This window comes from Kogia breviceps, chromosome 15, assembly GCF_026419965.1.
Source record: "Kogia breviceps isolate mKogBre1 chromosome 15, mKogBre1 haplotype 1, whole genome shotgun sequence".
Classification (NCBI taxonomy): domain Eukaryota; kingdom Metazoa; phylum Chordata; class Mammalia; order Artiodactyla; family Physeteridae; genus Kogia; species Kogia breviceps.
In genome coordinates, this window is record NC_081324.1 from 65,341,411 (window position 1) to 65,358,733 (window position 17,323).

The 17,323-nt window shown below is 41.3% G+C and overlaps 1 protein-coding gene across 5 annotated transcripts in view; it reads right to left on the bottom strand.

Moving 5' to 3' along the window:
• SPECC1L (sperm antigen with calponin homology and coiled-coil domains 1 like) overlaps nt 1–17,323 on the bottom strand; it is a 123,463-nt gene that overhangs the window by 75,574 nt on the left and 30,566 nt on the right. For 3 of the 5 annotated variants that reach the window (XM_067014396.1, XM_059040097.2, XM_067014394.1), the window contains 3 exons: nt 10,439–10,592; nt 4,691–6,321; nt 2,889–3,096 (listed from right to left, as the gene is read on the bottom strand). In XM_067014396.1, coding sequence (XP_066870497.1) covers nt 2,889–3,096; nt 4,691–6,321; nt 10,439–10,592 — 1,993 coding nt within the window. The remainder of the gene's footprint in view (nt 1–2,888; nt 3,097–4,690; nt 6,322–10,438; nt 10,593–17,323) is intronic. The other 2 variants (XM_067014397.1, XM_067014395.1) reach the window with 1 other exon arrangement.

A 17,323-nucleotide genomic window follows, 5' to 3' on the forward strand; every position in this document is an offset into this window, starting at 1 on the left:
AGAAAAAAATCTCAATTTCCCAATTAATAGTATTCCCTGTCATCGAGTCCCCTATACCAAGTGCTGACTTAGCATCAATCCCAAATGCTAGAATTCTCTAGGAAAAAAATTAACTCCTATCAGACTATGGAGATGTAACAACAAATTATAATGCATGAAACTTGTTTGGATCCCAGTCCCTATAAAAAACTATAAAGGACATTTTGGAGATAGCTGGGAAAATCTGCACATGGGGTGTTAGATGATGCTAAGAAATTACAACTAATTTTGCTAGATGTGATAACGGCATTGTGGTTTTGAGGAGGATTTTAGAAGGTGCATGCTGAAATATTTAGAAGTTAATTATCATGAAGTCCACAGCTTACTGCCAACTGGCTCAGTTAAACACACACATACAGAAGGTGAACACTGCAAAATGCTACCAACTGTCACATCCAGGCAGGAGGTGCTAACTACCACACTATTCTCACAGTATTTCTATATATTTCAACTTTTCATTTCAAAAAACTGGGGAGAGAAACTACATGGCTTAAAAAAATTTATTAAGGCTTTTCAGCCATTTTATGATTAAAATCCATACAATGTCAATGTAACATTTATTTTGGCAATGATAAAGAAAATTTTGTCCCAGGAATCCTTATCACCTAACAGTTTTCTAGCTATTACCCCAATTACCACAAGGTGTCACTCTTTCCACATTCAAATTAAAGGGTTTGCAAGGGAAAAGGCTGTTCTTATCAGTACAAAATGGAAAACACACTGAACTCCCAAGTTAATCTTTTTTTTTTTTTTTTTTGCAGTACGCAGGGCTCTCACTGTTGTGGCCTCTCCCGCTGCGGAGCACAGGCTCTGGACGCGCAGGCTCAGAGGCCATGGCTCACAGGCCCAGCCGCTCCGTGGCATGCGGGATCTTGCCGGACCGGGGCATGAACCCGTGTCCCATGCATCGACAGGCAGACTCTAAACCACTGCACCACCAGGGAAGCCCCCAAGTTAATCTGAAAAACTTTAGAACCTCTTATATTTAGGAAGTAAAATTAGATAACTTGCTCAGTTCAGAGACAATGAAATACAGACTAGATATAAATGTTAAACTAAAAGTTTTTTAAAACTTTAGATGAAAAAGTTCATCACTATGTAAGAAATACAATCCCACAATCCACTAGTTCAGTATCCAGATACCCTGGAATATTCCAAATGACCCCGAGGTCAACCTACAGATGCTGGGTCAACTAGCCGGAGCTCAGAACTGCCACCAGACACATTTTGGGCTCCTGCAAATGACCGTCTCTTTCCTGGAACTATCAATAGTTCAAATCTCCCCTCCACCCCACCTCTGCATCCACAGCACAGGAGCTCTGGCTACTGTATTGACATGCTGTATCTGCCTGTCAATCCTCTGTCAGGGGATAAATAGTAAACCGTCAGTGCTCAAAGGAGCAGCATCATAAACCAGAAATTTTAAGAGCTTTAACCAAGGCATCCAAAAAGGTTACCTCCATTCTCCCTGTCCCCACCAGGCCATCATTAAAGTGTATTACAACTTAAAATCTGTTAACATTTGAGGAATCTAGATGAAGAATACCTAAGAATTATTTAAATGTATTATTTGGAAATAATTTCAAACTTACAAAAAGGTGCAAGAAGTAACACAAAGAACCAAACACCCATTTACCTCCTTCTCAGATTCACCTACTGTTAATAGTTTACCATTGGTTTTATCATTTGCTATCTCCTATCCTGTCCGTCTGCCTCTAATTGTCCCTTTTTCCTGAACCCTTAAGGATATACATCACAGTCCTTCACCCCTGAATATTCAGTGTGTGGTTCCCAAGAATACATAGACACAGCTGGGTTATCAACTTCATAAATTTATACTGACACAATAAGTTTACCTAATCTCACACACATTCCAGTTCTGTCACCACACCTTTACAGCAGCTCCCGAAAGCACTGGAGCCAAGGCAGGCACAGGGAGTGCACGGGTTGTCCTTCTCCTCAGCCTCCTACAGCCTGGAATTTTCCCTCAGCCTTTGTCTTTTATGACACTGGCATTTTTGAGGATACAGCACCATTCGATCCTGGGCTTTTAGTAAAACATTCCTCATTTTTTGTCTGTTTAATGTTTCTTTATGATTAACTGAAGTTATGCCTCAGCCAGAATACAGCCTAGCAATATCCATGTGCCTGTCACTTACATGATCACCCGGTCACCCAATCACCGGGTCACAGTGTTGCCCAACTGTTCCACTGTGTAATTTCTGGTTGCTTCTTTTTCCTCACTTGTAACATAATAAACAGTCTGTAGGAAGACATTTTAAGATCATGCAAATTTCTGTTCCTCATCAAATTTTCCACACAGAAATGCTTTGTACTATTTTTGTAACTTTTTAAAAAGTCTGAAATACTTACAAAACAGTTTTTTAGAATCTTTTAAAAAGCAAACAAAGCAACTCAAAATCTGAGTTTCAAGTCTACCTGATCATAAAATCTCCGTGAAAGGGAGGAATATTAAACAAAAACCTATGCCTCAGGCATAAGATTATAAAGGATAAATATTTTTTGGTCTCAGTATACTTGCAACCACTAGACACCGACAACAAATGGCTTTTCCTAAGATCTAGAAAGTTAACAACTCCATTAGCTTCTCACTTAAATGATTTTCCATAATTAAGCAGTTTAAAAGAGATGCTTCCACTTAACAGTCCTTTAGGAGCCAAATAGCAGCCGGAAGACTGCCAATGGCCATGGGAAGCTCTTGCCCACACGCATGTCTGCTGGCCACTGTGCTCCTGCCTTTGAACCCCTGCCCCAGGCAGACCCACCCCCCGTCACTTTGCTACTTAGAACACAAACTCCCCCGTCTTAACGTGTGGGACCTCACTTACTCTCTAAGTCGGAGATGATGAGGTTGTCATGAAGCTTCACCGCCCGGTGCTGTTCTACTTCGTCTTCAAGTTCAAAGATCGTTTCTTTCATGTCACTCCTTTCTGTCTCTTTTTCTTCCAGCTCTGATCTTAATTTTTCTAATGTCATATTCAGATCTTCTATTTGCTTCTTAGCTTCTTCTTGGAAGGCTCTGTATTCATCTTCTACCTGTGCAGCAGATCAGAAAAGTAAGAGTTGTTCTAAGATAAGTCCTAAGATGGAGGCACACCTTGTCTCAGCAGGGAGCTGAGCGTGAGCTGCTCTGCGTGAGCAAGAATGACCTGTGTAATAACTGGGTGGAAGGCGCTCTCCAGTAACATGGACTTCACACAGTATGCTTAAGCATGATCTGCTGCCACATCACTAACTGAAATTACACTGACATCTCACTGAACTTCACTACATTATTTATGAGGAAATTTTGGAAATTTTCCCTTCTCCAAAGCTTGGACTGAAGGCATGCATCTGATTAATGATTAACATGCTTCCCCACAAAAATGATGTCTGATTTGTGACAGTTTCAAAATCAAATTAAAAATGGAAACAAAAAAGTTCTCTAATATAGTCAGTGTTAGTTCATAGTGGCCCCCAACATACATGCTCCGACAAATACCACATCTCCTAAACTGTATCTATGAAAGTTGTCACTTAAAAAATTAAGGTTTATATTATTCAAATTTTGAACAAAGATATAGTTTCCTACTTTAAAAAATTTTTGCACTGGAACAGGAAATAAAATGTAAGCTAGGATAATTAGATAACTCATGCAAATAAACACTACATCAGGGACTTCCCTGGTGGTGCAGTGGTTAAGAATCCACCTGCCAACGCAAGGGACACGGGTTTGATCCCTGGTCTGGGAAGATCCCACATGTCACGAAGCAACTGAGCCTGCACTCTAGAGCCCGCAAGCCACAACTACTGAGCCCACGTGCCACAACTACTGAAGCCCGCAGGCCTAGAGCCTGTGCTTAGCAATAAGAGAAGCCACTGCAACGAGAAGCCTTCACACTGCAACAAACAGCAGCCCCCACTCGCCACAGCAAGAGAAAGCCTGGACACAGCAACAAAGACCCAACGCAGCCAAAAAAATAAATATTTTAAAAAATAATAATAAACACTACATCAGCAACTGCGTGGGGCACAGAGGCCTGGCGACTGCCAGCAACCCTGGGCTGCAGTTCTGACTGAGTCCTCACTATCACACTGCGTGTAAAAGAAGGGGGCTGGACCAATGATCACTAAGGTCCCCACCAGCAACAAACTATGGGCCTCTAAGAAATAGGAGCCTTCACACTCCAAAAGTATTTTTAAATCACAACAGAACTCTACTTGAAATACTATAACCATGAAAGGATAAGAAGAGGCAGACATTGCTGGTCCCAGAGAATGGAATACTGGCTCTCCATTTTTCTTATGCCAAACTACACTACAGAGGAGGATGTAAAACTGCATGACATATTCCCCTGGGCATACCCAGAACTAGGGACAACTTCTGTTACAACTTCAGTTAGCTGTAACTCCAGCCCCATCCTCTCACAGGCAGGAAAACAGTAACAAAGTACAAGTGAGTGGAAGTGACGTTATTATAAGAATACTTTTCACTCCATCCCAATACAAGAAAACCTTTCTGAAGCTTAAAAAAACATCTAATTAACAAAAGCTAATGACACACCACCAGGGCTGCTGGCTCTCAGTAAGCATGCCATGTACTGCAGCCGCATAACACTAGTCCAGAACATTCTATCTACTTAAACAGTACCTTTGCGATGGTGTCCTGCAATCGATTGGCATCATTCCGGGTGTGAGCCAGATCTTCCTGCAGGCTACTGGCCAGAGTCTCTGCTTTTTCTTTGTCCAGCCTGACACTCTCCAGGAGATCCTGAATGTCAGACTTGTCTCCGGAGTTATGGATGGAATACAGCTCCGCCACTTTCTGCTTCTCGTTCTCCAGCTGGGCCTTCAGGCGATTCATCTCGATCTGGTCACTGGCCACTGTGGCTTTGAACTCCTCCAGCGTGGCTGCCAAGGCTGCCTTGCCCTTCTGCTCAGACTCAACGATTCGCTCCATGTGGTGGTTGCGCTCCTTGAGTGCCCCAATCATCTCCTGAGCTTCCTTGTTGTCTTGCTCAGCCATCTTCAAAGTATTGCTTAAATGCTGCTGGACGCCAAGAAGCTGCTCCCGTTCAAAACGGGTGTTCTCAGCTAGATCCATGTAGCGCTGCTCCAGTTCCATGTAGCGTCCACTTTTTACATCTTCGTCTATGACATAGGAAATGTGATGCTCATCTAGAAGGGAGCGGAAATATTCGATCTGTCGGCTGAAGTGTTCCAACTTATCGCTTTGCTGACATAACGACTCCATGAGAATCACCTTCTCCTCTCCGAGCCTTTCGTTTTCGCTGTTCAGTTCCTGGGTGATCTGCTGTAGATCAGCGAGCTCTTGCAGAGTCGCCTGAAGTTCCTCACTCGTACTGTGTTGGTTCTCCTCCATCTGGTGTATCCGTTCTGTCAAACAAGCGACGGACACTTCGCTGGCGTTCCCGCTGCTCCCCTTCCGAGAGCGCTCTATGCTCGGAATGCCTTCTGACTCTGAGGACGACGGTGCGTCCAAGGCGTCATCGCTGGACGTGAGGGGCTGGTACACCTCGCTGCACTCGCTGTCCAGGTTGTCCATAGAGTTACTGTGCTGATGGTCCATGAGGGTGTTTTCATCCTGGCTCAGGAGATCCTCCACTGACCCAGGGGCAGACCCCTCCACCGAGGAAGTCAGAGTCCCCCCTCCATCGCTCTGGTTACCCGGGGTGATCTCTGGGCTCAGGGACTGATAGCCAAACAGTTTTTCAGAATGGTCTAGCCTCTGCTCCAGGGAGAAGCCCAGTGCGTTCAACCTGTCCTTTAGCATTCTGTTTTCATTTTTCAGCTGGTTGAGCTCCTCGCGGATGGCAGTATTCTGTTCCTGTAACTGCAATAAAGTGGACTCAACGTCAGTGGGCTGGTGAACAATGATGGCTTCCTTCTCGGACTTCTCATCCCCCTCAGGAGGATCCTCGTTAATGCCCAGCTGAGCACGCATGTCTCGGAGTTCATTCCTCAAATGTAAAATCTCCACATCTTTGGTTTTTGCCAATGTGAGAAGATCCTTCACTTTGGCTTCCAGAGCAGCTTTGTCACTGATCTGATTGTCCGATTTGGACTTGCTCATACGAATGTCGCATTCCGTAGCCGTGCGACTGCGGGAACGTTTAGCCAACGCCATGTCACTAGCCCCCTGACCTGCAGAAGGTAGTTTTTTGCTCTGGTTTAGTCGGGTACGTTCACGTAATCTTTCTCTAGTAGAACTGGATTCTTTATTACCTGTGGAAGTGCTCCGCTTGGTTGAAGAACTCGTGCCTACATGTTTAAGACAAAGAATATAAGGCAAAAACTTAGCAATAGAAAGGCACATAGTGGGACTTCCCTGGTGGCGCAGTGGTTAAGAATCCGCCTGCCAATGCAGAGGACACAGGTCTGATCCCTGTTCTGGGAAGATTCCACATGCCGCAGAGCAACTAAGCTTGTGCACCACAACTACTGAGCCTGCCCTCTAGAGCCCATGAGCCACAACTACTGAAGCCCGTGCGCCTAGAGTCCATACTCTGCAACAAGAGAGGCCAGCACAATGAGAAGCCCATGCACCAAAACGAAGAGTAGCCCCCGCTCGCCGTAACTAGAGAAAGCATACACGCAGCAACAAAGACCCAATGCAGCCAAAAATAAATAAATAAATAAATTTTAAAAAGAAAGGCACATAGTTATGCCCCAGGTCGGATGAGATATAATCTAAGGATCTATAATCATAATCACACAGTGATTCTGACCTATACTAATTTTGCCTGAGAGTCTGGTTACTGTAAAGTTGTTTCCTCCAAACTGGAAGATCAATCATCTTTTAATTATCAATGAAAAATGAAGTTATATACTGAGTTGTATACCGCAAAGGAGTGAGTGTTATGGAATGTGAATTATATCTCAATAAAACTTTCACATTAAAAAAAAACTATACACATGATGGCTTTCAACAGGTGGCCAGGGACATAGTATCTAGGGCAAGCCAGATGAAGGTGACTCTAGGGATAGCCAGTCAGGTAGTAAATACGGCAGAAACAGACAGTGAAGGAAGATTACAGATGACCAGAAGTGAGAGGCAGCCTGTGGACAAACAAAAAACCTAAGCTACCTACAATAACCACAAAAACTACGATCAAAGTAAATGCAAAAATTTTTCACACCATAAAATGTCACGAATAGTACCAATAACAAGAATTATTAGAATAGACATCATGCACTTATACTTACTACATACACATATTAACACTTCATACACATTAATTTACACAAGCTTCATTATCATCATCCTGTTTTACAGATGAAGAAACCCAAAAAGAGATGTTAAATAATCTGCTGACATCCCACAGGTAATACATGGATGAGCCAAGATTCACACACTGGCAGGCAGTCTAAGCAGTATGCCACTCTGCCTCCCTAAGTGTTAGAAAACGATGATGAATCACTGCTAAGTTATAACAGCACGTTCATCAAATATGCTGCACAAGCACACCATTACTTAACTGCTAAAATTTTAAACCTGTGCAAACAATTGACATGATCATGTATTTAATATAAAAAGAACAGGAATATGTTTAAATACCCACAAACGCTTACGGAAATCATTAGACTATTTTTTACTTTGAAAAATAAGTCCTAGACCTGACCAATAAATATTTTTAACGAACGAACTGGTTCTTCATATGGCAGGCAACAGGCTAACCAGGTAATGGGGAGTAAAAGGTCTACATGAGGGAGGATGATGTGGGAAGACAGCCACTAATTCTGCCAGGGATCAGGCGTAGAGCAGGGGAGGGAATGCTGGTGGCCACACGACAAATAAGGACAAGGTAGTGGAAGCAGCATCATACACAGGAAGGGAAAGTAAGGTCCTACAGTCGATGGAAGCAGCAAGGGAAGGTTTCCATAGGGCCCTGAATGCCAGGGAGAACTTGGTGAGTTGCAGCAACAAACGTTGAATAAATTTTCTTGAGCAGAGAAGAAACACAGAGAAAGACTACTTTGATGGAAATTAAGCTAGAGGATGCGAAGTGAAACATGAGGAAGAAGGAAGAGCAGTAAAACGAAAGGAAGGCCTGCATTTGGGGAGCAAGAGCTAGATCTCCGTAAGAGCAGAAAAGGGATAATAAATCTGTAATAGATTTCAAAGGCAGAAGTAACAGGATTAGGAGGAACAACTGCAAATGGAGGCCAAAAGAGGGAAAAGATGGGGCAACTGATCCGGGGAGGTGATAACTGAGTCCAGCCTTGTGAGGGCAGGAGGCACTGGTCAGCAGGGAACCATGGGTGTGCACCCAGGGAATTCTAAAGGCTAGAACCAGGAGGAGATACTGGTGGGATTAGAGTACTGAATTTCCTTCTTACCACACAAGCTAGAGTATTAAATGTGGTAATGACCCCAGGCTTGAGGGCGAAAGACTTAAGGTCCAATCTCTGCTCCATCACCAGCTTTGAGGCCTGGTACAAAATGGGCACCCAGTAAGCATTCACTGAGCAAATGAATGCATGGCCCTGAGCAAGATACTTGAGCTTTCTAAGTGTAGCTTGCCATCTCTAAAATGAGACTAATGATAGCCTCTACTTCACAGGGCTGTAGTGAGGATAAAATGGAATAACGCCTCTAAAGCAAAGTAAGGACTTCCATGTTTCCTCCTGGTGATCATATTGCACTGCTATTACAATTAACAGTGGGGCATGACCTGGAGTGGGCAGAAGAATCCACAGAGGGTCACAGCAGGAGAGATGACAGTAGGCAAACATGGGCTAGGAAAAAATCCAATACACAAAAGAGGGGACAAGAGCCTAAATAATGATAGCAAAAGAAGGTCTGCTATAATTTCTGCCAATTTGCTTTCATACACTTTATTACAAACATATGACCTTAAGTTTATAGGAAGTTTCAAAGTTTTTTTCTGTAAGTGTAAGAAGTAAGATATGATAACATTACTCCTTGGACTACAGAATGAGATCTAGAAACAAACTGCTGCTAATGAAGGAAGAAAGAATGGTAGGACTGGAATGAATGGACCTAGGCATCAACCATCAGAGGCTGCTAACAACATGGAGCAGGACACAGCCAGAAACAATGGGCCTCCTGATGGACAGACAAATATTACCTAAGAAGGAACTGGCAGGGGTAAGAGGAAGGAACCTGAGTCTGTCCCATCAAGGCTCTAAATTCACTGGCATTTATAGTTAACAGAGAGAATAAAAGAATAAAATCAAGGACATCATAGGAATGTAACATCAAAATCCAGATCACGGGACTTCCCTGGTGGCACAGTGGTTAAGAATCCGCCTGCCAGGGCTTCCCTGGTGGAGCAGTGGTTGAGAATCCGCCTGCCAATGCAGGGGACACGGGTTCGTGCCCAGGTCTGGGAGGATCCCACGTGCCGCGGAGCGGCTGGGCCCGTGAGCTATGGCTGCTGAGCCTGCACGTCTGGAGCCTGTGCTCCGCAATGGGAGAGGCCACAACAGTGAGAGGCCCACATACCACCAAAAGAGTTTGACCCCTGGTCCGGGAAGATCCCACATACCGCGGAGCAACTAAGCCTGTGTGCCACAACTACTGAAGCCCGCACGCCTAGAGCCCGTGCTCTGCAATGAAGAATGGCCCATGCTCGCTGCAACTAGAGAAAGCCCGTGTGCAGCAGCAAAGACTCAGCACAGCCAAAAATAAATAATTAATTAAAAAAAAAAATCCTGATCACGGGAGGCAGTTTCATTGTGGTCCAGTGGTTAGGGCTCGGTGCTTTCACTGCCAGGGCCTGGGTTCAATCCCTGGTTGGGGAACTAAGATTCTGCAAGCCACAGAGCACGACCCAAGGGTGGGGGGACATCAAGATCATGGGAAACTCTACAGATCAAACAACCAGTTTCCACAAAAATTAAATTGCAAGAAAAAAGTGGGATGAACTCATAGATTTAAAATGAAGATTTAAGAGACACTTCACCAATTACTATATATGGACCTTAAGTGAATCCTGGTAAATTCTGATCCAAACAAATAAGTAAATATATGTATGTAATATTTATAAGACAGTTAGAAATTTAAATACTTACTGAATAATTTATGATTTGAGAAATGATTATTAAGTATTTTAAGGACTGATAATGGTATTATGAATATATTTTTAAAAGAATCCTTGTCTTTCAAAGATAATTAAATATTTGTGGATGACATCTGGAATTCACTTCAAAATAATAAGAGGGGGAAGGTGGGTGTCAAGGAGCTAAGAGTGGCCATCAGGTGATAAGAGTGATGAGTACACAGAGATGAAATACCAGATACTTTTATGCATGTTTGAAATTTTCTATGATTAGATGGAATTCCCTAAATACCACTGTACTCACCTACTCAAACACAAAGGCAGTGTAACCCTCACGCCGAGTGCGCGCATACCTGTGCTACTCTTGGGTCTGTTCTCCATGGTGCTCATGGCAGGGACGGATGCTGACGGTGCTGCGGACGGGCAGGTGCTTTTCTTCCCTTTGACACCATTAGTCACAGTCACCCCTCCAGCCATCCCAGCTAAAAGGTCATCACTGCTCTTGGTCTAGAAGCAACAGAAGATAAAAACAAATTGATTAGATGAAACAAGATTAAATAAAATTTTGACACTAAACAAAGCCCTTGACTTTTAGGCTGAGTTCAAGAACTCTACAAGGACTTTCTGACAGTTACCAAGAAGCACATCACTCTGTGCTACAGAAACAGAACTTCTTCACTGCTTCATAAATGATCACATACTTCTTTTTTAAATTAATTTTATTAAATCTTCACCCTAGTATATACCTCTTTTTTTCTTTTATAAAGCCATTTTTAATTTTATTTTATTTAGTTATTTAGTTATTTATTTTGGCCACACTGTGTACAGTATGCAGCATCTTAGTTCCCCACCCAGGGATCAAACCTGCACCCCCTGCATTGGAAGCGTGGAGTCTTAACCACGCTCCAGGGAAGTCCCACACACACTTCTTTTTAAAATATGAAAATCATAATGTACTCAGAGATGTTATGGAAGACAACTGTGTGCCCCCACGTGCCAGATTCAGTGAGGGGTGGGAGAAAGTACAGACATCCTCCTTGCTACCGCTCATCTAGGATGTGACTCTAGGATAGCAACGTCACATGTGCTATCTCAGGAAAGGTCTGTAAGGCCACAGGAAATGCCACCTTGCAGTTTCTAGAGAGAAGCAGTACTGAGGGTCAGGAGGAATCTTCACTGCTCTGAAGTGATGCAACGATGGAGCCAATGTCTAAGAGAAGTTATTCTGAAATTTATTTTTCTTACCTCTATTTTTTTGAGTAGTCTAAGTTAAGCCAAAATTTAAAGGAGGGTTGTTTTTTTTTTTAAGCCTAAGTAATATACAAATAAAAAACTAGAGATTTTATGGTTAGAGTGAGGGTTAAATGATCATACTACTCGAGAAAGACCATTTGTAATATTTATTTATGTTTTATGAAGATGACTGAAAAAAAATGTGAGCTTTTTAAAAAGAAAACAAGCACTCTGGAGAAATGGATTGGGTATAAAATTGTTACTTAAGAAAAACAGTGAAGAAATCTGATTTTACTCCTCCTAGAAATGAGAGAGAACAAAGAGGAGTTAAAGGTCTGTAGCGGAAAAAAAAAAAACCCTGCTTTTAAATAAAATAACCAAAAGTTTTGCCCACTAAGGTGAAGGCACAAGTTAACCAGCCAACTTATGTTGTTTCCCATTGAGATAATCACCCTCAGATAATCACAATGAATTCATTTCTACAAATTAAAATGGTTCAAAAACAACTCATCTCTAAATCTGAAGCCTCTCCCAGTTCTAAATGTCAGTGACTGTATATGGAGTAGTACCATTAGGTAGGTCAATCTGTCTTACTAAAAAAAGAGGCAGAAAGAAGATTAATGTTTTAAATGAATTGTCAGAATTAAGCTTTGGTAATTTAGGGTTGTCACATTATGAAAAATCTAGATCACATAATAAGGAAGGGGGATATTGCATTAATCATTAAGGAATGTTCATATTCTTTAAGACTAGTTTCTCTTAATGAAACTGGTTATCAAGTGTGATGCAAAAAAAAAATTGTAAATCAAGTTACACCCCCTCCCTGTCAATTTGTACCTCATCTACTAATCAGTAAATAAACTTAGCATACTCTTACATTTTCAAATCATTTTTTATATTGTTAATAAAAGTTAAAATTATCTTTGAACTAATTTTCCTTCCTCCATAATTTAAATATTCTTTCCTTCCATAATAATTACATTGGAAGACCACCCTACATACTCCTGTAAAAAGTGGCTGAATTGTCACAGTTCTCTGTTTACAATTTGCCTTTGGGTAATGGCAAAGTTAAACATACATCAGAGCACCAAATCAAAGTCTATGCAATTATCACAATAACTAGAATAATACAATATTGTCACATCAATTAACCAAACTATATATATAGGCACTTGATTTATGACCAAAGAAGCAGTACAGAAAAATGGAGTTTTCAATAAATGGTGCTAGGTCAACTGTATATTCACAAAGGAAAAAAGATGAATGAGCCCTATTCACACCATATCAAAAATAAATTCCAAGACTTTTTATCATTCAAAATCCTGAATGATAAAAAATTGAAAAATTTGACTACATAAAAATCTTAAGAAAAAATTTAAATTTTTGCATGGCCAAGAAAAAATAAGCAAAGTTTAAAAATAAAATCCACACATGAGAAACTGGGTAAGTATACTTGTAATATCTCACAGATAAAGGGCTAATATCCCTAATACACAAATAACTCTTAAAAATTAAGGGGAAAGAGACCAAAAAGCACAAAGAATAACGAGCAAAATGAACAATCACATACAACCAACTCACACAAATGTACGAAAGAAGGTGATTAGTCAGTCTAACTCATATTAGAAATACAAAGTAAACAACATTGAGATACCACTTTTCACCTCAGACTGGCACAAAAGGAAAATGTATGACATACTCCTTTGGGAAGGATGTGAGGAAACAGGCACTCTCATAAGTTGTTGGCGAGAATGTAGCTTGATTGACAAGAGCCTTACAGAAGGAGTCTGGTGACATCTAACAAAGCTACATACGCCTTTACCTCCTGCCCAGCAATCCCACTTCTAGGAATTTAAACCTGAAGACACATTTCCAATAAGACAAAAATACATTTGCATAAAGTTACTCATTGCAGCATTGTTTTTAGTTGCAAAATACTGGAGACATCTTAAACGCCTGTACATAGGTTAGTAGCTGAATAAACTATATACATCCATACAAAAAATGTTAAACAGAAAGACTGCTAAAAAGTGGTGTGAAGAGATTTCTAGAATACATTAAGTGGAAAAAAGCCAAGTGCAAAAGTATACCTAATTATGTCAACTTTTGTGTAAGAAAGAGGAAATACAAAATAAACATCTGCTCATTTATGCAAAAAGAAACATAGAAAAACAAAATTAGACTGCTTACCTCTAAGCAGTGGGTGGAGACAGAGTAAGGAGGATGGGGGGGCACTTCTCTGACCACATCTCATACAGTTGTGATGCGTGGAACCACGGGAGTGCTTCACGTGTTCACAATGAATAATTAAACAAACAAGGGTGGGGGGACCCTAAAGTGGAACACGATGGGAACAAATGGACACAACTCCATTTCAAATGAATCATACAACCACATGGGGTTGGGATGGGGGCAATCAAGTATCTTCTGAACACACTGTTTTGGCCATAAACCCTCAAACTCTCAAGCTAAATACAAAAAAGTATAAATTCTGAATTCCAGCTGGTAGAATTGTTTTTTGCAGTGGTTAACAGTGAGCAAATCTGTATTTTCTGTATATTCTAGGATTGAGAAAATAAACCAATCTATTATAGATAACCAATGCCACTGTCAGAGGAAGGGATTACAATTATGGAAAGTGCAAAGGCTACTAGCAACCTTGTGTAGTAACTGGAATTGGAAGTATCAGTGTGAACTCTGAGGTTTTAATGTGTATGGAGAGAAGCAGATACAGAAATTGGTACAGATATGCATGTACACACATGTGCGCGCTCCTATCTCTGTCTGCTGAAAGGACTTAGAAACAATATGTGCAAAAGCCATGAGCACACCTAGCTTCCAGATGGTTTAAACTCTACCCCCCACTGAAAAGATCAAGGCCTCCTTGAAGAAAAGGCTGATTCTAGGGTTGGGTCTGGAAAAGCAGGAAATTTACTGTGACAGAAATTAAGAAATTGCTCAGAGAGGGGCTTCCCAGGTGGCTCAGTGGTTAAGAATCCACCTGCCAATGCAGGGGACATGGGTTTGAGCCCTGGTCCGGGACGATCCCACATGCCACGGAGCAACTAAGCCCATGTTCCACAACTACTGAGCCTGTGCTCTAAGAATCCGTGAGCCACAACTACTGAGCCCATGTGCCACAACTACTGAAGCCCACGCACCTACAGCCTGAGCTCTACAACAAGAGAAGCCACTGCAATGAGAAGCCCGCGCACCACAACGAAGAGTAGCCCCCTCCCACTGCAACTAGAGAAAGCCTGTGCACAGCAACAAAGACCCAATGCAGCCAAACAATTAATTAATTAATTAAAACAGAAAGAAGTAGAAAGAGAAGGCACAGAGTAGAATACATGTACAACGCATATAAATGACAAAGGGTTCACGTCTAGAATAGGTAAAGAATGATAAGTCAGTACAAAGAAACACACTGCACCACCTCAGCCACTAGGACGGCTACTATCAAAAATCAGAAAAAACAAGTGTTTGCAAGGATTAGCAAAAGGGGAACCCTTGTGCACTGTTAGTGGGAATATAAAATGGTGCAGCTGCTGTGGAAAACAGTATGGTCATTCTTCAAAAATTAAAAATCAAACTACCATACAACCCCACAATTCCACTTCTGGGTATATACCCAAAAGAATTGAAAGCAGGGTCTCTAAGAGATAATTGCACACCCATGTTCACAGCTATTATTCACAATAGCCAAAAGGTAGAAGCAACTCAAGTATCTGCTGATGGAAGCATGGATAAACAAAGTGTGATCTCTACATACAGTGGAATATTATTCAGCCTTAAAAAGGAAGGAAATTCTGCAATATGCTACAACATAGATGACTCTGAAGACATTTTGCTATGGTAAATAGGCCAGTCACAAAAAGACAAATACTGTGTAATTCTACTCATATGAAGTACTCAGAGTAGTCAGACTCACAGAGACAGAGAGTGGAATGGTGGTTGCCAGGGACTGGGAGGAGGAGATGGGGAGTTAGTGTTCAATGGGGACAGAGTCTCAGTCTGGGAAAATGAAAAAGTTTTGAAGATGGACGGTGGTGACGGTTACTCAGCAATGTGAATGTGCTTAATGCCACAAAACTGTACACTTAACAATGGTTAAGATGATAAATGTTATGTGTTTTACCACACACACACACGCACGCACACACACACACACACACGTTGAGGAAAAAAAGACACCACAGTAAAAATATGGGCAAGTGATTTGAACAGGCACTTCACATAAGAGAATATCTAAATGTCCACTAACATTTAAAAATAAGACACGAAAAGGTGCTTAATCTCATTGGTAACAATGCAAATGCAAATTAAAGCCACTTTATAACACCTCTATGAATGGTTACAATGAAAAGAGTAATGTAAGTGCAGGTGAGGATGTGGGGCATCCCAGAGTAACCCCTTTGGGAAATGACTGGCCATCTACCTAAGAAAGGTGAACGCCATGCACCCTACAACCCAGCAATTTCACTCCTGGTTATGGAGTCAACAGAAATGGGTGCACCTGCGTATAAAAGACATGTGTAGGATGTTCATAACAGTACTATGACTAATAGCCCCAAAGGAAACTCCAGATAGATGTCCATCAAGGGCAGAAGAGGTGTATGGCTTGTGGACATTCCACGGTTAGTAATCAGCAAGGAGGAGCTGCTTACACATGAATGTATATACAAAACAGACAGACTCACAGACATAGAAAACAAACTTATGGTTACCAAAGGGGAAGGTGGCAGGGGGGTGGATAAATTAGGAGTACAGGATTAACAGATACACACTACTATACATAAAATAAGATAAGCAACAAGGATTTACTACAGCACAGGGAACTATAATCAATATTTTGTAAGACCTATAATAGAAAATAATCTAAAAATATATATAATACAGCTGAATCACTTTGTTGTACACCTGAAACTAACACAATAATTGTAAATCAATTATACTTCAATTTAAAAAAAAAAAGGGAGGAGTTGCTACTATAGGCAACAACAGAGATGAATATCATGACCTAAAGAGAGTTAAGGAAACCAGACACACATAAAAAGAACTTCATGTCCAATTACATCTATATAAAGATCCAAAACAGGCAAAATGAATCTTGGGGGCTAGAAGATAGGGTGGTAGTTACTTCCAGAGAGGAAGGAAAGGGCAGTGATGAAGGGGGCACAGAGGGGTCAGTGGGAGACCACTGAGGTGAAGGCAGGCTTTGCTTCCTGACCTGGCTGGTGGCCCAGGGTACATTCAACCCTCACTAAATCCAACAGAGATGCCTTGTAAACTTCTCTGGGTGTATGTTCTACTACTTTATCAGAAAAGTAAAAACAAAACAAGAAACAACTCTGCACTTTTCAACTTGCCTTTTACACGAAGGTACTTGCAGGCTCTGATACTTTTTTCTGTTTTAATTTTTGTTACACAGTTCTATTAATACATGTGCATTCCCACATGTAAACATCCCCCATCAGCAACAGTCCAAAAAAATGAAATTGATGAAGGAATAGATTTTTAGCCTACTTTAGCCTACTTTTTAATAACAGGTGCAAAACACAAATCATTTGGTAAAAACATACAAATGACTTAATACAACCAAAGAATACATGCTTCTCCAGGTAAAGTCCAAGTTTCATAGTCTGCATCTCCACCTAATAATTTAAGATTGGTTTAAAATTTCTACCTTCCAGATTTCAGAGATGGATTACTCAGTCAAACTGTGAACTAACTTTTACACTGAAAAGGTATGATCACAAATCATCATTGAGAATCATCAATTATTTAGATAAACCCTAACTTAACTCTCATCTATCAAGTTTTAGAAAAAAGTATCCCCAGGACAATGAAAAAGTGTACTACTTCTAAAGGATTAAGTGTGGACAGCTGGAAAGTGCAGGCATGTAGGAGACCACCTCTACCTGGCAATAACCCTCTCTGCTGGCTGTGACAAAGAAGAACGACCCACACAAAGGCCCAAGCCAGATGTTACAGCTACTCACAGA